The 25,531-nt window shown below is 33.3% G+C and overlaps 1 protein-coding gene across 4 annotated transcripts in view; it reads right to left on the minus strand.

Annotated features, from left to right (window-relative positions):
- The window catches only part of LOC145662003 (uncharacterized), a 202,782-nt gene that overhangs the window by 16,662 nt on the left and 160,589 nt on the right, over positions 1-25,531 (minus strand). For all 4 annotated transcript variants that reach the window (XM_081727341.1, XM_081727340.1, XM_081727339.1 and 1 more), the window contains 6 exons: positions 17,633-17,665; positions 14,477-14,515; positions 12,366-12,416; positions 8,648-8,716; positions 6,372-6,434; positions 1,972-2,079 (listed from right to left, as the gene is read on the minus strand). In XM_081727341.1, coding sequence (XP_081583467.1) covers positions 1,972-2,079; positions 6,372-6,434; positions 8,648-8,716; positions 12,366-12,416; positions 14,477-14,515; positions 17,633-17,665 — 363 coding nt within the window. The remainder of the gene's footprint in view (positions 1-1,971; positions 2,080-6,371; positions 6,435-8,647; positions 8,717-12,365; positions 12,417-14,476; positions 14,516-17,632; positions 17,666-25,531) is intronic.

Raw genomic sequence — 25,531 nt, forward strand, 5'->3', positions numbered from 1 at the left:
TTTATAGAGAACGCACTGCGAAAGACGATGTATCTCTCACTGAGGAAGAAGTGAAATGGCCCTTAGTTGGAAGTGCAAAGACCACTGCAAGACATTTATGCTAAAAAACATACTTCCATGTTGCTTACAATCTTGAAAATGACTTGTTGTTGTATAGAGGATCTTTACTCCGCAGGTAGATTTGAATAATTTTTGATGGTGAGTTGTGCATCTGAACGTGCTACACCTCTGAAGACAGTAGCGTGAAATTGGAGTATATTTTCATAATAACTTTGACAGTTGTTTGCTGTGTTCCAAACGTGAGAGTTCGGTATGATATGGCACATTGTAGCTCCCGCAAGAGAACACCTGACCACCAAAATGAGTAAATTTAACGAAATTCCTGTCTTCATTATTGTTACACACTTTCGTCAGACTGGTATATGTCCAAAATTACTTCACAGACTGAATCTGCTTACCTTGAATGTCTGGTTCTTATGTTCTTAGAGCTACTGTAGTTGATGCTGCTAAAGTGGGTGTGTTAAAAATAATGCATGCGAAGAAATTACACTCATCCAGACGAAGCATCACTGTAGATTGTGCAAATTGAAGGTATCTTAGATGTGTTTATAAGTGTACTCACTGTTTGATGTCTATATATTTTTTTTTCAGAATGTAGTGGTCGATGTGTACTACAGGTGACGCTGATTTGCCACCACCGGTTTTCGTGTATCATTGCGTTATGCTATCTATATTATTCATTCTCCTATAGCAACGATGTGATATCCAGCAATAGAGCTACACCGTCACAACTTGTTATTTTTCCACTTTTCTTCTCATTCTTTCTCGTCTTTAGTTACTCAAATAGTTTCCGGACTTTGTAGCAAGTTGTAACACTACTACAACGAGCTTTAACAACCCACTAATTGATACAAGCTGTCGAGTTAAGAGTTTCAAACTTTTTCCGGTTATACGAACACATGACATAATACAAATGTGCCCTTAGCCTTGTTCACTCGTTTACAATTTAGCGTGTGTGCACGTAGCCCTTCGTTCAATACCTGATGGGATCGTTAAAAATTAACTATACTTCTATATTTTCTTCCCTAACGGGTTACATTTAGGCTATTGGGCGTAAATATGGTCATTAAACTAAAACGAACATTTTTGATATTTTATAACAACTGATTTCGAAACAACTACTACTACTACTTTAAAAATAGTTAGCAATTACTCCAGTTGGTTATTAAATATTTTTATTTCTCCCTATGTGAAGGTACTATAAATTGGCCAAGTGAATCTTGCAGTGATGTTAGTTATATTTTCTTCCTTGACTATCATTATTTTTCTGATAATAAAAACAGCTGTTTCTTCTATCACTAGAACGTTCCCAATTACATATCGAATTCTCCTATAATTCAAAACTAATGTCGCACTTACTCCATATTTTTGTTTCCAATTGATTTTTCTATACCAGGACTCTTACTCTAGATGATTGTTGGGCACAGAAAAGTGCAATGTAACTATTTGAAGGTACAAAACTACATTCCTGTGTATACTACTCGATACTTAGGCTGATGAATAAATGCATTATTTTGTCGTAGTGCTACGCCACAAAGTAAAAGTTTTAAATATTAACAATGGAATAAAAATTTAAATTCTAGGGATTAAGTGTTCCTCTTTTTTCGATTTTGTTTCAAATATTGAATGAGAGGAGAAGAGCCAATGTATCAACTGCGTACTGTTAACAGAAAGAAGTTAAGAATACATTGAAAACGAACATTCAATGTGATTTTATGGTGTACAAACTGTGCGCACAGGTTATGAGAATACTTTTGCACTTTAGTTTCCAAGGAAAAATAATGTATCCTTTATTTACATTAATGCTTAGACTTATATTTGCTTGAAAATGAGATCATACATTAACAAGGCACACGCAATTTATATAATGTTATCATATTTTAGTTTCAAGTACAATAAATGAGAACTTACCGCTTGTTCATTGGAAAGTGCTTCATGTATTCTTGATGATACACTTTGAGTTCTTTTCATAAAAGATCTTAACTCTTCTTCTGCCTGAGCATAATTGTTCTCATATTGCTGAAAATTTAATCGGGAAAAGAAGATTAGGAAAGTACAATTTATTTGGAAATAAATGTTCTGCTTTAAATTAAGTTAAATTAAAATACTAATTGAAGGGCTGGATGCAAGAACCAGGTAGGAGCATTTCCTTAGCGTTTTGAAATGTTCATATTTTCCAATAGGAAAAGATCATTGTACATTGTGTGCAAGAATCATATTGATGCGAGGAGTATATTATGTGTTATAATGCTAAGGAGGTACGTACAGAAGTGTTCACCGTGAAGTTAGAGCAGGAAACAGGCAGCTCCGGAAAAATTCGAATAGTGGACTTACCTGGGTCTTGCATCCAACCCTTCAATAGAATGTTCTCTACACGGAAAAATATAAATTGAATTCAGTTTAAGGAATTATTGTGTTTTACATGTTTCTTTAAAAATATGTATTATATGCGATCCTGTGTTTCCATCAACCCTGAAGTGCATATAGGCTTACTTATAAGTTGTGGACCTTATCTGAATGCCACTATGCCTTCAAATAAGTTTGGCAGAGTAATCACTCAATCATAATTCTGTTTATTTATGAACACAATGCAATGAACTGTTGCCTTCTTATTGTTGTAACACTTCCAAAAAATATGCAGTATATATTAATAACAGCTACAGTGCAAGTTCATCAGGAAGAACTGTAGTTGAGCACAATAAGATTTCAATCATACAGTCTTTAAGGGCAGCGAAAGCAACAGGAACATATTTTACTTTACAAGGTACAATATATTGGCAATATTGTTCCAATTTCATTTCACTCATATTCAGAGCACAAGAACACATCTGTAAAGCTTACCCACAAGCTTTAAAATTCTACAACAATGTTCCGACATTTTCCTGTCTCCCTCTCTTGTGCAGGACTGACATCGTAATCTCTTATTTGCTTTGTTAAACAATATCCTTGCTTTCATTACATCACAAACTATCATGGCCTTCTTTACTGGTTTCTTAAGACTGAAGCTTCAGTACCACAACTTCATGTGAGAAAAATTAGTTTCCTCGTCAACTTTATTACAAAGATACGGTGTTTGTGACTTGCTTCTGAACAAAATTTGGCTTCTTGACATAAGTAGCACTTATTCGCATTGGGAAGGCATACATTGATTATATTATTGAAGAGTGGGATTCACAAGTGACGGGCCTGTCTCTTGCTTGTGTAGGTAAAGAAGATTATCCATCTCTCAAATCACACTCTTTATTTCGTTAAAGATTTTTACGAGTTTTTGTTTTGTCTTTAATCATCATCATCATGACGTGTATCTCGTTGCACGGTACTGAGTAAAATGCCTTTTTAGAGGATGTTGCTTACTAGGGTCAAATTTTAAGGTATAGCGAACGGCGATAAGCCAAACTATTTTGTCTTTACAAGTGTGATTTATCGTGTTCCCTTCCTCACAATTCCAAAAATTGTTATGTCCTGTACTAATAAATAGTTAGCTTATTCGTAACTAGAGAGAAACTGGCCAGTTGTGATATTTGTTCCAGATTTTCCCAGGATATAGGATTACTTTCACTATATTTGGTATTCTTTTCAACTGGTTATAGTGGCTGACGTAAAAAATACATTATGCAAGCTTTGTCCAAGATGTATTACAATCGCAGGAAAAGGTGTTCCTCATTCCATTATTAGCTGGCTTACATTTCATGTGTTGCACGAGCTTTCATTTTCGTATTAAAAGCATGATATTTCATCAGTCGTAATTAAAGCACCAGGAACAATAATACTTCGACAGTTTTGGTCAACATGCAACCTTTTGATTATTATCTAGACACGCGCACGAGTTACTTTGTCGTAACACAGAAGGACGTTTAATATGTCTTCGAAATGATAGACTGGAAAAGTGACTTTTTATATTTCGAGTAGGATATCGAAAACTTCGCGGAAGGGCATAAACCAACATCCCATAGTTCTTTGATAAGAAGGACGTCAATAAAGGTCTGGAATGTTTCCAATATTGCATTAGTCCAATATATATCATTCAGCAGTACGAATGTACTATCCTCTAAATTCGTGCAACGTAATATTCTCTACAAAATATTTAATGAAATATATAAGTGAAGGCCTTCTTTTCTCCACATCAATATTACTGAGTGCGATAGCTTTGGTGATATTCCTACACCGTGGTGTGCAGAAGTCTGGAAAATGTTTCTAGAACAGACTTTTCATTGAATCAAATTTCTTGACATTATACCAAAAATACATCGTCATCTGTTGTTTCATCTTCTCTACCTTCACCGCTTTTACATCACAGCCGTCTTTCGCATCATCTTCCGTTTCTGTGAGACACAATTTTATTCAAAGCTGTCCATATTATCGGCAACAACGTTATCGTCTTCTTCATGAACTCGTTATCCTCATCAGTAATTTACCATCTCTTTATATTCGCAGCCAGTGTCAATTTCAATGTCAAACAAAGAGGTTTTTCGAAAAACACAAAATAGTATCAAACTCTAGCGAGGCAAAACTCTAATGCGACAATTTTCCACACGTCGTTAGCAACATTTTCTACACATCAATGTAACTTATATGTTAAAAATATTGAAACAATTCCTGACTCACACGGAGCCATGTTACGGAAATGAACGATTGTTGTTCTCGAACAATGACAATTATGTCAGCGCTAACGCACTTACAAAAAGGTCGGTCCATGTAAGTGATTCACTTTGAGGAGTCTACGTATAAGTTAGACACAAATTGAATATCACACGGAAGTTTAATTTCTTCTTTTACGCTTCGCCAATCCCTATATTTGGGTGATAAAAATGACGTATTATATGGAATATAGGTATACTGTTCAAGAAGCATTAAACATATTAACGATAATTAAAATATTAGAATTAATATTAATTAATCATAATTTAAAGTTTACGAAATTTCTCTGGCTCGATGTAAGATGCGGTTTCCAGAAAGGAATATATAGGGTACATTTTTATATATAGTCAATAACATTCGTTCTTATTTATCCATACCATACAAGTTGTCAATCACCTCCGTGTTATGAGGCAAGTACTGTACAAAAGAATCAAGCTTTGCAAATTAAAAATAAATAAAAGCATCAAGTACAATTCGAACCAGGTTCGAAAGTATTGAATATCTACTAGAAAGAAGCAAATTTATATGCATGGCTATTGAAACAACTACGAATCTTGCAGTATGGATAGAGGATAAACATCTTAATAGCTCTCTTTGTTCTTTATTGTTTTTTCTGTTCGAGAAAATTTTGTGTTATACGCACAACCGATTTCTCTGTGCTTGCCTAAGTATTGTTTTGTTGGAACGTGGCGGAATTTTGATAGCACAGTAGCGGCTTTTGGAGCTGGGAACCTGGCAACATTGGTCTCAGTAAATATTTACCTCGACCAACAACCGACCACACCCCAGAATTAGTTACATAGGGGCTATTACGTAAAAAACGAGTTAGACTTGGGCTCCGGCGTTTTGGAATAAACATACAAGCCGAGTCAGAATCGGGCTTAGAAACGATTGTGCTAATTTACCTATGCTCTTTTTAGTTTTATCACTAGATGTTTTACTATGTGCAATCATTATTTTCCCATTAAAAATATTAACAATACGTAACTTAATTGAATTTTAAAATAAGGGAATTAAGATTAGTAAAGTGTAATATTTATAAAAATATATTAAGTAGTCCAACGAGAGTATCAAATTATAAACTACGTATACAGGGTTGGCATCGTTGCAGAAAAGCATACTACTTTGTATTATTAGATATACTAGATTTTTCCTTAATAAAGAACTTTCACGAAAAGTTTATTTTTTGTTGTTTATAATCAATATGGTATAGTATTAGCTATTCATTTTAAATTGGTTATTTCATTTTCTCTAAGAATCTTGATATTTCAAGTTTTTTTCTTATAATAAGAAATACCAGTAAGTAAAGTAATACAGTAATAAGGAACACACATATTGAGAATTACTGGTTTCATACAAGTTTATAATCTCCATCCTCATACAGAAAGTAAGGATGCTAAATACCCCAGACGTCAAACTTGAAATTGAATATCTGATTATCAATCTACATTTCTGTTACCGCCAAACATTAAATTTGTAGATTATGGTATATCTATTTAACTTCTTACAAAACTATTTGTAATCAAACGCACCATTTCATATAATCTAATAAAAGTATTTGTCATCTCTTTTGTTTTTTTACTTGGACTTAAACTATTTCACGTTTATGCAATACGTATATGAGTATTAAGGGTTAAAATTAGAAGCAATGGTATATCCAGAGCTATACTTACCTGTACCAACTGCTCACCTGCATCTCTAGCTACAGAATATGCTGATCTAAGTTGTTCTAGACCCTGAAATATTTTGTTAGAATCTGTCAATACATTATTTCATTTGCGTGTAATAAATTGTAATAAATATAAATTTAAACTAAGTAATTTCGTCATAACACTTAAACAAACATTTTAAGTAATTAAATGTTTACATCTCTAAAATGTTCAAAATAGTAAAGGCGTGAAATTATTCTTATTGTATTTTTATTGTAAAATTCATTTGAACCTAATATTTATTTAGAAAGATTGCTTATTTCTCATACTTTATTAATTGATATAATATTTCGTATCAGTAGCGTCATATCCTGGTTTTGTAAGTTGTATTTGAGAAACAACTGAACAATTAAAACTAAAGTTAATGTCCTAACATTTGAAAGTCGTCGTTTAAGTTATATAAGGAATACTATATTAGTAGTTCTAAGGCTTATTGCTAGCAACTGAATATGTATGTCAATATTGGTTAGTAATTAAATTCTTTTTCATGTTGAAGTTACTTCAATACGATTTGCTGTTTAGTGATAATAGAATGGATTTTGCACGTTTATGCGTAGACTAATAGAATATTAAAATACGAAAAGTAAATTAAAATTGTTTCTCTATATCTGCCTTCCCTACGTGTTTGGTAGCAAATGCGTGGGCTATTAGTGCAGTTGTATATACAAATGGAAATTGTCAAATGTTGTAAAATGAGGAATACAACATCATTGGTAACGAATGATTTTTTATGTAAATGCACAAGGACATAGACTGAATGTTTTTGAGAAATGAAGTATCACCAATTATACACTTAAAATTAAACATTGTCATGCATATCTGAGTGAACATCATGGCACTAATATAATCTGACATGATGTTAAAATAACGTGTGCCATACATGTTAGAACAGGTTTGCTTCTTCCCTGAGTGTTTTACAAACAATTCTTCTAAGCTGGAGATCATACCCAAAATTTAATCATTACTTGTGAGATCTTATTGAACCACGCATTAAATTGTATTTAAGGATATCGCTTCCCTTTAGATGAAATATCGAAAATGGTTTGGACACAAGTAAAATTAATTTAAATTGAATGTCAAAATGGAGGAATAATCATATCACAATCAATCATAAATATCTATTGAAATCATATTATATTTTTCAACAATGGTGCCCCTTTTCCACGTAGGGTATAGGAAGATGATTTATTGGGAGTACTGTATGGAGGAAATTCTACATAAAGTCCAAATTTAAAGTTTATAACCAGTTTGGTCCACACCGTCTTGTTCAGGAAGGGATTATCTTTATATATTGCATCATAGAATGCAAGACATGTATGTGCATTGTCAGCCATTACGTGTTTGAATCACACGTGTAAATCAGGATATTCATATTAAGATTGATGGTTATTTTAGGCTTGCATCCGCAAACATGTAGAAATGAAAAACTGAGTTGTATTTTAAGAAATTTGAAATAGTCTGAATTATTACTTGTATATACAATAATCACTGAGAATTAATATAAGTATATAGTTTAAACTTGGAAATATACCATTCATAAATTGGATAAGGGTGAAATGATTGAACAACTTTGCTCCTAGGTTTACAAATGTCTAAAATGCTAAATGCTGAATTTCTTTAAATCACCTAATAATACCAAATAAACTTAGAAATTGCCAAACTAGAGTAATACATTGGCACTGGAACAGGGACAGGTAAATAAAATTTAATTTTGTTGTATTCTTAGGACTATTAAATAGGTAGTTTGATGTTTCTTCATGATTTGTTACAAGGCTTACAATAAATTACTTACGTTGTGATTTGGTATTCTGGAAACCAGATACCGATTCTTCTTATATATTTTCATATTTACTTACCCTTGATGATTATTTCATTAAGAAATACTTTTTCCAAATTAGTTAAGTACATAGAAATCAAGGAAAGTAGAGGTATAGAATTCTTATTCTAACGAAGCCATTACGCAAGGTATTACTATACGTTTCTAGTATAAGAAAAGACAAGCTATATAACTAATTAAACATTGCTAGAAAACGGGGATTAATTCTAATATGGCCAATATTTTAAATGGAAGTAACGTATATTATTTACTGAAATTTAGAATTGTACAAAAGAAAGGACTTTGCTGATATCATAGCCGTTATTACAATCAATCCCGTTTCGTAAACAGTACATGTTTAGCACATAAAATAGCATCCCAGATTCCTTACAATAATTGTAACTTCAAGTTAGTTTTGCTTTACCTCGCCATATAATCTTTGAGTTGTATTTTCAACTTCGTCTATGAATTCATAAACTAGGCGTTGAGCTTCCTGAAACAAACAAATTTAAGGTTTATACAAAGGTGCACGCAATATTTATCCATTGTTCTAGTTATAACTATCTGTACATACAATTATAAATAATTATGAAAATGTGTTTCAGGTAATTAACTGTAAAGTGTTTTTTTTTTTTTTTTTTTACAGAATACAGATGTGTTTCATATCAATGTCTCAGAGTAATTCTGTTCATTCCACCGGACGAATCCCAAAATACAACCTCTTCATTTTTCTAAAAGAAACACTTCCACTCATAACTTGTAAGGGTACATTAGGATAAATATACAAAAATCTAACTTGAAGTGAAAAGATATTCGATTGATTGCTGAAACTGTCTTATGTGTGAAATTATGTGTACACAACTAGCTGGAATCATTGCACAGCACATAACATTTGTTCTCACTGAACTTCAATAAATCTTGAACGTTTAAGTTGATCCTATTATCCGTGGATTTACTACATTCATCATTTTTGTTAAAAGCCAAAAACGTGAGATAGAAGAAAGTTTCGATTTAAAAAAAACTTAGTTTAGAATTAATCACATTACTTTCTACCTGAAGAAAATGAAACTCTGAACGTAAAATTCTCGTGACATGGTATGATGAAGACATCATCTAAATAAAATTAAGGAAAACGCTTGCATACATTTGTTCTTCAATTGAGGAAACGAGACAGGATTAGAAAACAATTTCGAGAATCGAAAGAAAATCAGAAATTATTCTCCGAAAATCGATACGAAACAATAGTTCTAAAAGTAATGCTTTTAGAAGATGGGATGACAAAATCATATTTCTCCTCATTTTGTTTCCTGTTGCCTTGTAATACTAGTAAAAGCATGATGCTTATCTAACCGTTACGATATTATGCTTAGACAACCTTACAATTTACGTGAATTTGACTTTTTAGAAACTTAAAATCAATGTAAAATTACATTCGTCTGACCCCACACGAGCAAGTTATAAAAACAGTTCGACATGACACTCACTTAGTGTGGTTAAGGTCAGATGAGCGTGAGCTTTAGCTTGTTATTTCGACTTCATGAATTTAATCACTTTTCCTTGTCGACTAGAAAATGAAAGGAGTCTGAGAGCGTGGTGCAGACATCACCTGCATGAATGCTAAAGTCACGAAAAAAATATAGTTGTTAGACTTTCAGAGGGACCTCCGTAAGTATCTATCTATCTATCTATCTATCTATCTATCTATCTATCTATATATATATATATATATATATATATATATATATATATATATATATATATATATACTCTTACGGAGGTCCCTCTGGTAAGATAGATAGATAGATATACGAAAGGAGACGAAAAAGTTTATTTCTCATTTCGCTCCGTCTCGTGAAAAACTCCAATTGGCAAACACATGAGTTTAATTACCTCCTTTCAAAGTAGGTGTTTTCTCTTATCTTTTCAGTCCCTTGGAAAGGATTTCTTCTTTAGTCTCGGCTGTTCTTCGGTCTTTTGTAAATTTTTATGCACAAAATGTATACACTGACTTTTCTTTATTTCATCTATAAGTAGTCACATTTCTTCCACTGATTTTCTCAAAGAGTGTATTGTAACAACAATTAGGTAATATTTCTTGGTGGAGTACGGTGAGTAATGACGTACATATCCTTAAAGATTGATAAATGAAAATGAAGTGTAGGCTTGCAGTTTAGTGTCCCACAATTATACCGAATAGCCTTTCTGGAGACGGCTTATTAGGACAAACTAATGATGATGGAAGAATTAGTAGAGTGTGAATTTAGGACTTAGTGGGACTCCCCCGAGGAAACCCACGGACAGGATGTTATCCAACACATAGTTACATGGCTAAGTACTGCAGCACGGCTCCACGCACAACGTGTAGGCACTCTGCCACTGATCCACCGTGGTAGATACCTTCGGGAGCGAAAACGAACATTAAACTGTAGTTGATAAATTACAACACTTTACATCACTTTATAGTTTACTAGTTAGCGCACGTGCGTAGGAACATGGGTTTCCACGTTCAAATCATCGTGGAGAAGTTTGAAAGTTTCAACACACAAAGATTGTTTCGGATCCACGTTCAACTAAAAGTCCACATTTCACGTAGTTTAAGTGCAGAAATAGACAGTAAATTCCAATCCAAGCTACTATCTAATTTAAACCAATTCTCGGATTTATGCTGATGATTGTCGCCTTTCTATATCTTGCTCTATTCTGAAATTTCTAATTATAGTCCTTCTATTTACCTATCTTAGGATTTTCCCCTCATGTTGAGAAGAAAGTTGGCACAAAACAACGAGCAGTTGCAATAAAGTAGCAAGAAATGTTGTATATCTCTGGAAAATTCTAAGCTGCATGGAATATCATTCTTCGCAATCAGGACTAGCAAGATAATACCTATTGATAATGCTTTTTCCAATAGATCGTCGGTATGAATTGTTCTGACGCCATGTTGAAACTGATTGTTCTGGTACAAAACTGATTGTGGTGTTTTCCTTCAACAACCGTCTGTATTGAATGACAATCTTGTTAACAATAGTAAGTGAAATTTTACTTATCGTCTTGATCTTTATATAATTTATAATGTAAACTTTCTGCTACGATTTTACAGTCTTTCTTTAGTAAGGACAGTACAATAAATTTCCATTTACTCTAATAAATTTTACATCTATTAATAAACAGAAGAAATATTGTCCAAATGTTGATCTTAAAAATCAAACATTCGTTCTTTATCACGTGAATACGCACGCAAATAGCGTGTACTCAATTAACTTGTAAATTATTATCTCTCTTACTATCTTAATCATAATAATCTTAAAACAGAAGTGGGTGTCGAATAACGTAGACTGCATTACAGATTGCAATTATTTTTTCTATACATGTAAGTGAACTCTTTCATTACATTGTAGGTGATGGTTTTCATTCCGATGCCTGTCTTGACACTGGCCACATTACGGGATAATAACAAGCACTTGTCATTTATGCCATTGGCACCTACAAAGTGACCCCAAATGGAGCTCTGGTCATTTCGTATTGGTTATCGAAATTATCTTATGTTCTTATAAAACTATGTCTCCCTGCTGTATCTGACTGAACCCACATTTGTCCCAAACCAATATTGTCAAATTGTCGTAAGTAGAATTTTTATGTCTGGGTGATATGAGAATCCTTACTTGAATCCATTATGCAACTGTTCAATATTACTGACAGGCATATTCTTAACAGGATATTATAATTTTCTTAATATGTCTATTAACTATAAGCTCTATATTTCATTGTTTCGGTAATTTTCACATTGATTCACAAAGCAAAAATTCTCAAACTGTGAACATTTTTACAGTTCGATATTTATATTTCTTTTTATTTATGAAATCATATATATATATATATATATATATATATATATATATATATATATATATATATATATATATATAGGGGTATGTGTGTATGTTCATTATTGTAACGCCACTTCAGGAAGTATTTTACAAGAAAGGCACTAATGAATAGCCTTGTCATTTGCAGTGGAATATTTTAATTAATAAAATGATAAAGGATTTATCAAAATTCTAACCATCTTATATTTACACAACGACCGTAAGAAGTTGATAATTATTATATTAACTGTAATCATTAATTATTAATACATTACTTACCTCCTTTGACAAAGGAGTAGAATCCGGTGTTACGTCCTGTTCAAACGCAGCCTGTTATGTATAAATTATAAAATTAGTAAGTTTTTATCATACCAGATTATGAGTATGAAAATTTTGGGGGGGCGATTGTGTTCTTACCTTCATACCTTGCAATTGTATAATAGTTTAAATGTGCAAATTTACCCACACACTCATTTATTTTACATCCGTGGTAGAGCCTCAAACATAGTAGTTTAGAACTAAATCCAACTAAGGAATTCGTTTTATATAGCCTTGCTGCTAACAACCAATATAAACTCATCATCATTTACAGTTGAGCTCTTTGAAATTTTGTTATTCACATCGTAATTGTTCGTCGTGAATATCAATTTGGAAAATAATATTCAGCTGCCAATAAAGAATATCACATATTATTCCCTAAAAGAAGTGGTTTTATACTACGCACGTCTATATTAAATGTTACAAATATACAGCAGCTAATGAATAGTTTGATCATATATCTTATGTTTAACGCATGTAGAGAATGATTTATAAATGTGTATACCAACACATAACATTTAGTAACTTAATTAAATTGGTTAGTATTTATTAGAATAAAGTTTGGACTAGCTATAATATCTGAGATGGTGAGACTTAACATATATAATACAAATTAACATTTTTTACATTATTAATCTAAAGAATTTAGACAACATTTTGAAGTGAAATTTTCAACATAGTCCGTATCTACTTTGAACTATTCTTTTGTTAATTTTGCTTGTCATAGAAGGTAGGGGATTTTAGAAATACGACAAGAATATAATATTTTATAACTACTAATGTAATTGACTAGAAAACTGATATAATAACTATTTATAGAATATAATAGGAATATTATCAGCAAGTTCACATGTTTTCCCTTTAAATGATGAAATGGTATATTTCCGTTTTATAACTGGATGAGCGCTACACTGATAATATCACTTTTATTATCATAGTGAAATAGTAGCTTTGAAAATAGCATTCTTTTAATGCAACTCTTCGACTAAGGCGATTGTTTCTCATCTTAAAATCTAAAATGTGCATTCAAGGAGTGAAGGATGTTTTAACTGCAAAATAAGAGTTGAGTATTCTGGTGAGTTTTTTACGTAACAGAGATTACATTCAACATATGATATAATGTTATTAAAAATTGTAACCTTCACCTGCGCAATCGACAATAACAATTTCAGAACAGGAAATGATGAAGCTTGTATATACATCTCATTATTCATAGCACCAACTTTCCCTGCATCGTCATCACGAGAATTGCACTGAACCGTCGGCAATGATTTTTAAAACATTTCTAGCACGTTGCTTGGTAGTGATTTTTATTGTATTAATTTAACTATAATGTACATATAAAATGGGAAATATGAATAAAACTTTATATAAATAATCTGCTCAACCTATGAAGATAAAACTCGATATATCCGCCCCTTCTTTAAGGTGGGCGATCACGTTATCCACATCAATAACTGGTTACGCTACTAAAATAGGTAGCTGGCTATTTCTAATATGTGTTAATTTTACATTTTACAATCATATATTTAATACAATCCTTGTCGTGTTTAATATGAATTCGTGAACAATGGTTGAATAAGAAACATAATTTAGTTTAGTCACTTCCATCGGTTGAAACGTTTGTGATAAAGAAAATTGAAATTTCGATTTATCTTTAAAAATGTCACTACTCATAAAAGGGAGCCTTTCGGTGGAGAAACAACAGTTAGGCACATTCGTGTCCAAACCTATTTAGCATTTCTTTAAAACTTACGTAAACAAAAATAACTATTCTTTTCAGAAGGTAAAATTTTATAAATGTTTTATTAACAGTATGTAGACGAGGAAATAACTTTCAAAGAATATGAAAGTGAAAATAAGAAAAAAATATTTTTCTTATAAAGAGAAAAAATGTTTAAAAACAGCGACAATTTACTTATAAATTAGTTAATTTATATATGTGTGTTCATCCTATTTTAAGTAAGTACGTGTGTTGAAACCACTTATTAAGTTATGACATATAATTTATCATATAGGGATAATTTTATATAGATATGAAAACATGATAAATAATTTAAGCATGAACTCACCTGGACTTGTGGTTGAAAACGGTGGGCAAGTTGTTCAGGCTTAGAATAAAACAAAACAGAAATATATTATAATTGTTTATACGATAGTCGATTATGGATAATGTCAAACAATAATGAAATTAGTGAAATGTGTAAATCTTATTAAATTTCTAATTGTGATTCCTAGTAATTCATAATAAATGCTCTTCAACGTACAACGAGATAGTTGCAAAGTGAAGCAGGAACTTTCAGTATGTTTGTAAAAGGACAGAAGATTCCTTTTTAATTAAATATTTTTTTATTTTTCTGTCCGTTTATTTATCGTGTCGTATCGTTTCGTGCCAAGCAGCATTTCGTCTCAGTACCATTTGAACACGAAGCTTATAGGTTTGGGCCAGTCACCTAATCGAATAGCGTTTCGTCCAATACTTATACACACACACACACATACATTGATTATGATTACGGTGTGGTAAAGTTCATTGTTAGCACCAGCCAGTACTGCGTACCTTCTTCTATCGGCACCTTTCTGACGCAGGTAAGACTAGCGTATAAGATTCGCACTCAGCATATACGAAAGGCGGGATCCGGCCGCTTAATTCATCGATTAGTTTTTAAAATTTTTATAACTAAAGAATCCAAGGAATTACCACATTCGACCTTAAAACTTAAGGCCTAGTCCCAAAAATAAAAAAAAATGCAACCAGCGCTTTGCCAATTATTAACTGACATTCAGATATCCCTAAATATCAATAACTTCGTCCAATATTTCCATCTATAAGTCGTAACGGCTTCTCCAAAAATAATATTGGAGCCAGCGCTTTGTCAGTTATTAAACGATATTCAAATATTCTTCATTATAAATAGCTTCGTCCAATATTTCATACATCAGTCATAACGGCTTTCCTTTCCTCTTAATCCATGTGGATTATGTAAGAGTCATTTCTTGAAAACTTTCCGACGTATCCTGACTTTCTAGTGACTCTGTTTCTCTTACAATTCTCTCGTCCACCGAAATATACTTTTATTTCCTTTCTACCCCTTCTAAATTCTACTCCATTATCATAATCTTTCCATCTAAACGTTCTGCTTCTTTTTTCAAGAATACAATCAAATCTTTAACACGGTGTGTCGATTATCGACAACTGAGTTTATGTGATTGTTCCGACCTTCTAGAACGTTATTTGTTCGGTGTCGTCATTGGTAGCAGTTCCACTTGTCAACTAGCATTTGTGAATTTCCAACCACTGGTAGTCGGAAATTCAGCAGTTCTTTGGTGCTCTTCTGTGGTACTGTGAATATGTAGCCATCCTTCCTCCACTTCTCGTGGCTTCAAAAAGGCTAAGGAAGCACACATCCTGATAGGATCCCGTACTTCCTTATATGCTATATACATATTTGTCAGGATGATGTTTTGCACCATTTTATTACTAGCAATAGCGGATCTAGCCCGGAGCAAGAGACCTAGATCTGAAACGAGCTAAAAAACTGAACGATAATAGGTATCTTTATGATTTGGGCTGAAAAATACAGTTTTCAAACATTCTACTGAAGTTATGTAGATTAAAGTATTTCAACTTCTGGCTTATACTGAATATGAGTGCAGCAATGAAAATGTAATTGATTATCGAATGATAAGTACATTACGCTGATTCTTTCAAAGAATGTTGCAACTTTGCTCCTTCGAAGTTTCCAAGATATAAAATAAAATGAATCACAATGTCCTCTCTTTGGAATAGAAATTGCTTTGTAAACCTACGAAATCTTAGAATAAATTCAATACAATAACACCAAGTCTAACACTTTTAATCGCTTAATTTTTTATTTGGTTTCGGCGAATAATAAGAAAAATTGAACATTATGTAAAACTAATTTATGTTTAATTTTTATGTAAAACTAATTTAAGCTTGAAAAAATATGCCGAGTATATATTTTAATAGATTCTCATAGCGCATAGATCTTGTTAAACTTCCTTATATAAGTAGCTTTCACCAAATCCTTGAGCCCATTTCGGAGATGGATGATTAGGTCACTGGATGGTACTCTACTAAAAGTATTGTAGATCTTACATATAAGGCAAGACATTTTATCCTATACTTTCTTACCTGTAGTTTTTATTATTTTAGATACAAAAAACATCTATTCCCGGTGCTTTCTTGGCTTCAAGCTTTTCTAAGGCCAAGATAAATTCGTCTCTTGTAACACTATCGACTCTTTTATTCGGTCTAACTTCATCTCCTACTTTCACCAATACTTCAGTTTTTTTATTATTTCTCATAGTATCTCGAGAAAATGAAATGAGATTATTTCATGGTAGCGTTTCAGGTTTATGTCCTTTAGGGTTAAGAAGAGAGGTGATCAAGACAAATAAATATGGTGCAAGAATTGGTGGTATACCAACGTAGAAGGAAACACGAGTACCCTGAGAAAAGCATCGGGTGCGATATTATCCAACACAAACATACTTGAATGGGGATAGAACCACGGATCATGACAGTAGAGATAAGTTCCCTTTAACTGAGAGCCCGTACATTTCAAATAGTTTTTCCACGTACTGTTCTCACCATTCCCCAATACATTTACAATGATATACTAATGCCCTACGTTCTTTATTTATTCCATTGATCCATATTATTTATTCCATTGATTCATTATTCGAAAAATGTTCGGTAAATTGTTAAGTTATTTGCAATTTACCTTCCATCATTAACTTATATATCTTTATATTTCTTTTCCATTTACTGCATATTACTTATAATTCACTCCCTTATGATCTCATTCCGCAGGTGATGTACTTCGTTTCTCTCTGTTTAGAACTATCATCGATGGCGTTATGACTCGATCAAAATTCGAATGTCCTTGGTAACCCCTTCTTTTTCTCTTTCGACTTTTTTCTTTCAATTTCTTCATCCGATTCTTCCAATATATTACTTTCCAGGCTGATCTACTATTCTCTAATGTCTTCAAAATTGTTTAATGTCCCAAGTGTGTGTGTTTTATCGCGTATGCCCACGTTGTTACTACTATATTTTCACTCTTTATATTTTCTGTATATGTCTCTTCAATGGAAATATTACGATGAAAGTTTAGACTACAGCTTCACTTGTACATGTTCTATTAAAATACAAATAGCCACAATAAGTATGTGAATTATATACAATTATCATTAATACTTACTTTTTTGGCTATAAGGTCAAATAATGTACTATCCTGAAAAATATTAAATCATTTAGTTAATATTTTAGAAATATATTGACACTTGAATGAATTACAAATTTCTACAAACAAATGAAAAAGGAGATGTCTTTATTGATAAGAATTTCAGAAACTGAGAGCGGTTAAACATAAAGTAAATTCTTTGCAACTTAATTGTGTTTTCTTCTTTTGAAGTTTTGGTTTTGTAGATTGAACTAAAGTTTTTACAATATTGTAAAAGCTAAATACCACTATACCAATTGAGTCATTTTCAATTAACACGCACATCATTTCTCACGTTTATTCAATATGATATTGATAAAAACAAAATCACAACAATCAAAATGAACTGAAACTATATTTACAGTTTCCCCTCATGCAAGGAATCCACTTGCGATATACTAAATTTACTTTTCTTTTTGGTTGTTCAAACAAGAAAAGAAATTAATTTTGTGCTTCACATTATCGACGCTTGTTTTAGTTTGAATCTAGACGAACACTAAAAAATTAGATTAGTTTATAGCACATTGGTAGTAGTTTCCTTGATATATTAGAATAACCATTTCACATATCATACAAAAGTAAAATATGATTTGTTACCTAACAAAGAGAAGTCCTTATTTCTAAAGTTTAAATAGAAGGTTGTTCACATAACCTCTTCTGAAATTAACACCCTATAAAAGAAAACATTACTGCAACTTGTATCTATAGTAAAAGATACCCCTACGAATTTAATCTAGCTTGTCGCCGTTAAAATGATCGGTTTTTTGCAACAAGTTTTATGCTATTTACGTAGTTTGCTTATTTTGTACACGACGAAAGCAGCACTGTTACGTTACTTACTCAATTTCGGAACCAAGTACTATAAGGGTGAAAAGCACTAATAAAAACTGTTCACTTAATTGTTTGAGCTGTTTTAAAATAACAGTTGAGGGGTCGCAGGTAATGAACGGGGATTCTCCAGACGAATAAACTGAATTAAATTTATTATAGAATGATAATTCGTAAACAGTTAATAGAGAGAAACTTTGAAATTGTAGTTACTCGCATCTAGGTTGAAAATGAAGAAACTGCAACAGTTCTATAAGTGACATTATTTTCACAACTTGTGTTGAAAGAGTAAGATATGCAATTACGGACATACTGAGTTGAATTTCTTTAGTGTAATCTACAAGGCAGCGTAACAGCTATTTCCGCTTGAAATTGACCTGGCGATTTCATTAGAATTTCGTCATCTTTCTATTGTGCAATATATTTTACCCATGCATCTTTCTATTGTGCAGTATCTGTTCTTGCAGTTCGAAATAACGTAACTTAAATGGAGCAGTCAATGATTTGGAACTGACAAGCCATCATATGATTTATTAATCTAATTTTTTTCAGAACAAGGGTAACAATTTCATACCTTGGGTTGCTTTCTTAATTTAAATTCAAAGTTTTTCAGTTGGAAGTAGATTGTGATGTCAGCAGGTGAACATGTTGAGTAAGATATTAAATTGAGATATGTAAGATTAAACACCACTGATAAGAATAAAGGAAAGTAAACGAGATATAAATGTAATATTTTCATTTTTGAAACTATATATTTCATTTCGTTGATAGCAAAATCTCTTCCTTGCGCAATAAGTTCCTTTACATGTGAACGTTCAGATTTTGCTATCAACTATGCCAGATATATATTTTAAACCGAAAATATTATATTTATATCTCCTTTACTTTCCTTTATTCTTGTCAATGTAATTCATATATGATTGAATGCAATATTTTTCTTTAAGATATTCCTATCGAATAATTTTCAACATCCTTGGAAACATTGCGTGTCTACAATATACACAGAAGGATGCATTTTTTTAAACCTGCCTTTTGCAAAGATGTAATTGCATTTTTCACTAGTTCATTTTATCACTGAAGTATAACTTATTTAAAGGGAAGTATAAGCAACAACACTTTTGTACTTTTCTCCAAATAAACAGAATACACATCATCGGCCACAATTAAATAATTTTGAAAATAAATTTGCTCTAACACGTGCAAACTAGATATGTAATAGAGAATTTGCACACTATGAAATACGTACTGACTAATGAACCAATTTAGCTTAGAATCAAATACTGGTCTTGCACATCCAAGGCGCGTGCGCTAACCGCTTAGAAATGAAAGAGCTCTAGCAGTGAATTTAATGAAATATCCAGATATACTGCCTTATGAAGATTGTACATTACATTACATTACGAAACATTATACATTACTAGGCAGTCTCACGTTATTTTATTCATCAATAATAATATTTAACAATAGTTTCCGTTGCTACGCTACATCATTGTTTGAATAGTGTGAACACATATGCTTATAATATTCTTAAGAAATAAGTATGTTAAATTACTTTATTGAATTCGAAGGAGAGTTATTAAAGGATTCTCGGTACTAATGGAGCTGTCGATACTATTAAGCTTATATCCTTTCTGTGAGAAACCCTGTATATAAGGTCAATAACAGTATTCGTGTTATCGTATATATTGTATCTTTCTGAATGGTTGCCATCTTTGTTCTCGGTGGAGAGCCATTTCATGCGTTTCAAGCATGTACGGAAATTACAATTGCTCCGGACGTACCAATGAGGACACGAAACTCACGTCTGCAGGAGAGATTCGAGTATACGTAGAATATATACACAGGGTATATAGAAACTAGTTTCTTACACATGGTTCATAACACCCACGTCTCTACACCCGAATTTTCGTGTCAGAGGTTAAATTTTAAACAAGGATTAAAATGAAGTATTCTAGATAACGAAGAGTTATCATAACGGTATATTTAAGAGGGCTGGAAAGAAAACATGGCAACACTGTCCCATCCCCGCACAGAGAATTTTAAGCGAGCTGCAGTTGGCAACACTTGTAGCGGGTGGGGGGGATCTATACAACGTGGGTGTTGGCGCTAGTGTAGGCGCTCCGTTGATCTAGTGAAGTGTGTTGAATGCAGGTTGGCAAAGCACACCGCTCTAAAGTGACGTTTTCCAAGTTAGAATACGTTCATGGATAAAGATCTAAGTGACCCGTGGTTAAAACTCCACGGAATTTCACTTCGGACTACATGAAGCATGCGCGAATGACGCATTACCGTATCGGACAGGGGCACGTTGGGCTACAGCATTTCGAGTACGACGTGGCGGTGTGGAAAAAGGAACAAGGTGAAGGACGCCATGAAGTCGACAAACGAATCATTGAATTGATATAGTAGTTGCAGCATGTGGCGAACGAGGTAGGATGTTCAGAAATGGCTGAGATACGCACTCGCAGATGATCATCTGGCACGGTATAGACTGGAAGGTCGCACGTTCCTGGAGAGAATCATCGGGCGCGCTAGTATGATTCGGAACAGAAGCGCCAATCTAATGAATGGCCGCACCAATCATCACCCCGACCCAACAAGCTGCGTCAGGGACCTAAGAATGTGAAGTTAATGGTGATAATGTCATACGATGTACAGTGTGTCATTTCAGTCATTCAGTTCCTCCGAACCAGACCGTCAATGTAGTGTATTACCGCAGGTCTCTGGAAGAACATCTCCGTCCTGCACTCCCCAGTAAACGACCCAACTTCATCAGGGATGCTCTTATTGTTTTGCATGACAACGCCCGTTGTCACAACGCAGGTGTTGTGATGGACCTGTTTGCAAGATGAAGGTGGGAGGTTCTAGAGCACCCACCCTATTAATCGGACATGAATCCATGTGACTATCAGCTGTTGCCTTTGATGAAAGAACCCCTGCGAGGGAGAATTTCCGCAGAAGAGATTCCATACTTCGAGCTATAGAGCGCTCTCTTGCAGACATCAACATAAAGGGCACCGCTGGTGGTATCCTGCGACCTCCGTACATTTGTCAACAGGTGATGCATGCTGCAGGAAATTACATTGAAAGCCTGTAGAAGTTTCATGATTGACCAATAAAGGGTTCGTGATTGATATGTCTGATGCCACTTTTTTTCTTTCCAGCCCTCGTATTTTCTTTAAGAGATTCTGATCCGTCAGGGTGTTGCAATCGCAATTGTTTCAAGATTGATTTTGAGCGTCGAGGCAAGTTATGGAGTTCGTTTTCATAACCATTTTGTAGGATATACGGTTACAGAGACTTATCATAAGCTATTTATACGCAATAAAGTAAGTTCTGTCTACTTCCTTCTAGTGTGCAAGCTAGATTAATTGATAGTTTGGTAGTATTACCGAATGCTTTACGGAGGTTTTGAATATGTCCTCATCTAACTTCGGAAGGACTAACTATTCATAGTAAAGTTTGTGGAATTTTTGCAGGGGTCCGAAAATAAGCTCTAGATACTTTTCGAACGCTCCATTAGTTAAATTCTTTAATAACTTCAAACAATGCTACAGTCTAGGAACGGAAATAATTGTTTAACGGCTATTATTTTTGGCTTGGTTAATGTGAAGGACATGCTTATAGCTTATAATCGTATTTCAGTATGTGTAAATAGTTTATTGAATTCACTTCTAGATCTCTTCCCTGTCTATGTGGTTAGTGTACGCGCCTTTGACGTGGGGCATAGAGTTTTGATAGGCTATTGATGACTAAGACAGACTCACTATATATGCATCAGAGTATGCTTGACCCTGATTGGCACGAGCTAAACACAATTTTCTTCGCCTAGCAACAAGCGTTAATATTCGAGTTACTGGTAGTAAAAAGAGCATGAAAACGTCCACGTCTTTTCACAAGACAATCGATCAGCATCGTAGATCCGGTTCAGAAACACATTTCCTTCAACTTGGAAATAAATCTAAAGCATGCAAAGGAAACTGGGCTGGCTGCTTATCAACCATGAATCAAACCTCGAACGTGAGCACCTACGAAGAACGCTGCTAAACGCATTTCATGCAAATAGGCAATAACAGTTCAGGAGGCAATGATAGAAATTAATTTCTTAGCTCGCAGTTACAAAGGGCACAGATTTTTATCCTATCCACTGTAAAGCTCAAAGCTAGAACGATCAATCGCATGATGCGAATCAAGCAAATCTCAAAATATATCGTATACAAAATCAACCTTGAAGACATTATAATTGGCACCCGGTATCGAACGAAGCCAACCAAGTAGACAAACCCATACCTATTCAAAGTAGAAAACATCGAGTATGATGCTTACTTCAGAAAGTATGTGTCTGTTAATGGTAAATATAATTCTACAATTCTAGATAATAAAAAGTATTATCAGAAATTTAGAATTATTGTATTTCTTGTTTAATAATAATTTGACAAGAGATTACTATTGGGAGATTGTTTCGATAGAGCATCCTCCGGAACAACATTCTATCGTATTCAACTTTCATGAATGAGCTACTTTAAGTTCATCGTCTAATTATTATTAGACAAGGGAATCATTATTGACATTTTGATTCTTATTATAAGGAAACAAAAACATGTCGTTATCGCGTTAACGTCAAGTTTTTACCTTCACAAATAATCCGAAAACTTCGAAACGTTTGAAACTATATTAATTTGTAAATGGTAATATTTTTCAGTATGTGCGCTGAAACATAAAAACTTCGACAATACAATTCGGTAGGTCCCAGCGTTTATGGAGACAAGCTGGATTATACTCTCAACGCCTTTAACGTAGATTCTATAGAAAAGGTAAATATTGTGCAATCTCGCCTACATTTCCTTGAAACAAAATTTATGTATTTAACAAAAGACTTCTACGTCTATAGAAATCTCGATTCCATTCTAACGAAACGTAATTTTTTTTCCGGTAATCCTAGTTCGTACTGAATGTCAGGTTTCAATTCGCCCGTAGCCACTATCATAGCGATATATACATAACAGTATTCTGATAATCTCAAATGTTATTACATGAAATCTTGTTTTTTCTTCGGCCCTCGTCAAGCACTTACACACCCACCCAGATATCAGACAAACCTGTCCGGATGGTGAAACATTTATTCATTACTAATATTTATAAAAATATCCCGTGTCTAGTGACATTTATTAGTATACATATTTTATAAAATTAGTGTGCTTACAAAAGGTTAGTTCTTTTAGGTGAGACACTTGCAGAGAAAGGAATACCGTATCAGATTTTTTTTTAGAAATTTTGTATTAAAAATTTGAATTTGAAACGAGTATTTATAGTACGACTAATCATGTCTAATAATAATTATACAACGAACCTAAGGGTAACTCATTGATGAAAATTGCATACTATACATTTTTTTGATTGAACAAACTATTAAAATAATCTCCTAGTCGCAATTTCTAGTCAACGATTTAACGTACCCGTCTTTGGCGTAAGAAACAAGGTTTCTATTCCACAGTTATGACTCACATAGTGACATATACATCGTGAAACACTTGACAGTTATTGGTATTTTCTTATGGTTCGAATTATAGTGTGAAAACATCAAGAACGCGACGGCTCTGAGTAAAACATGTCTCTTGAAGACAAGAGGAAAAATGACTAGCAAGAACGCGAACCTGTTTCGCGGTACAGATATATTTATAATCCAAAATCATTAGTAGTGAACTGAGTTTATTTTAGTTTAATATCCCTGTTCACCGCTAGTCTATATAGGACGGAACTTACGTGGGTAACGTAGAAGGGAAACACAATAATTTCGCCTAGAATCGAATATGGGTCTTGCACATCAAAGGTGCGTAAGCTAATCGCTTAGAAATGAGAACTCTAACATTGAATTTAATGAAATAATGTATTACAAGCTAGTGTGTTACGTTATTCTGTCCATCAATAACAATGGTTAAACAATAGTTTTCGTTGCTACGCTATAGCATTGTTTAAATAATTTGAAACACATATGCTTATAATGTTCTTTAGAAATAAGTATGTCAGATTATTTATTGAACTCAAAGGAAAGTTATTAAAGGATTCTCGGTACTAATTTAACTGTCGATACTATTAAGATTATATCCCTTCTGTGAAGAACCATACATATAAGGTCAGTAACAGTATTTGTGTTATCGTATATATTGTATGTTTTTGATTGGTGGCCATCTTTGTTCAGATAATTGAACTCAGAGTGTCAAGTTAATTGAATTCAGAGGAGAGTTATTAAAAAATTATCGGTCCTAATGGAGCGGTCGATATTATTAAATTTCTAAAGTTACTATGATGAACCTTGCTAATGAGACGGCCAATTCGTGTTAATGTATATATTTTATGCTTATGACTGGTGGCCATCTTTGTTTCCGGTGGAGTGCCATTTTAAGTGATTGGAAGCGTGTATGGAAACTGCAGTTGCCCATCACGTACGAATAAGAAGGACACAAAAAAAACTCACGTCTGCAGGATAGAATCAAGTATACGTAGAAGGCACGCACATGGTATACAGATGGTATTCTCTTGTACATGGTTGATAACACAAAAAATATCTACAATGTTCTTAGATGGTCGAGCAGCATCATCAAATCAAAGGCGTTATCAAAGGAACTTTTATATCATTTTTATATAGCTAGTCACTAATTAAAGCTATTCTTAAGGGATTATGGGATTGACTTCATTTCTCTGCACACCGATTTCTAGACAATGTTGTCTTTGGTACATAGCATAATTATCTTTGTGCACATTAATACTGCGAAGGAACCTTACGATGAACAACTAGTATGTCATACAAGGTCACCTCTGGAAACAGGGAGCTACGGGAACTGAATCGGGGAAATAGTGAAAAGAGAAAGTAGAAGCAGCGAAAGCATACCGAAACGTTGTTGTTCTCCACAAATTTACTTTCACTTGGCCCGAACTGGAAACCCCAGACGAAAGAGCTTTTTTTTTTCTTTGTAACACTGAGCTACGATTTCCTTTAGTACGTTAATGGAATACATGAAAAAACATGTACACAATTCTTATCTCTCTTGT

This window comes from Thermobia domestica, chromosome 10 (assembly GCF_964235325.1).
Source record: "Thermobia domestica chromosome 10, izTheDome1.hap1.1, whole genome shotgun sequence".
Taxonomy (NCBI): Eukaryota; Metazoa; Arthropoda; class Insecta; order Zygentoma; family Lepismatidae; genus Thermobia; species Thermobia domestica.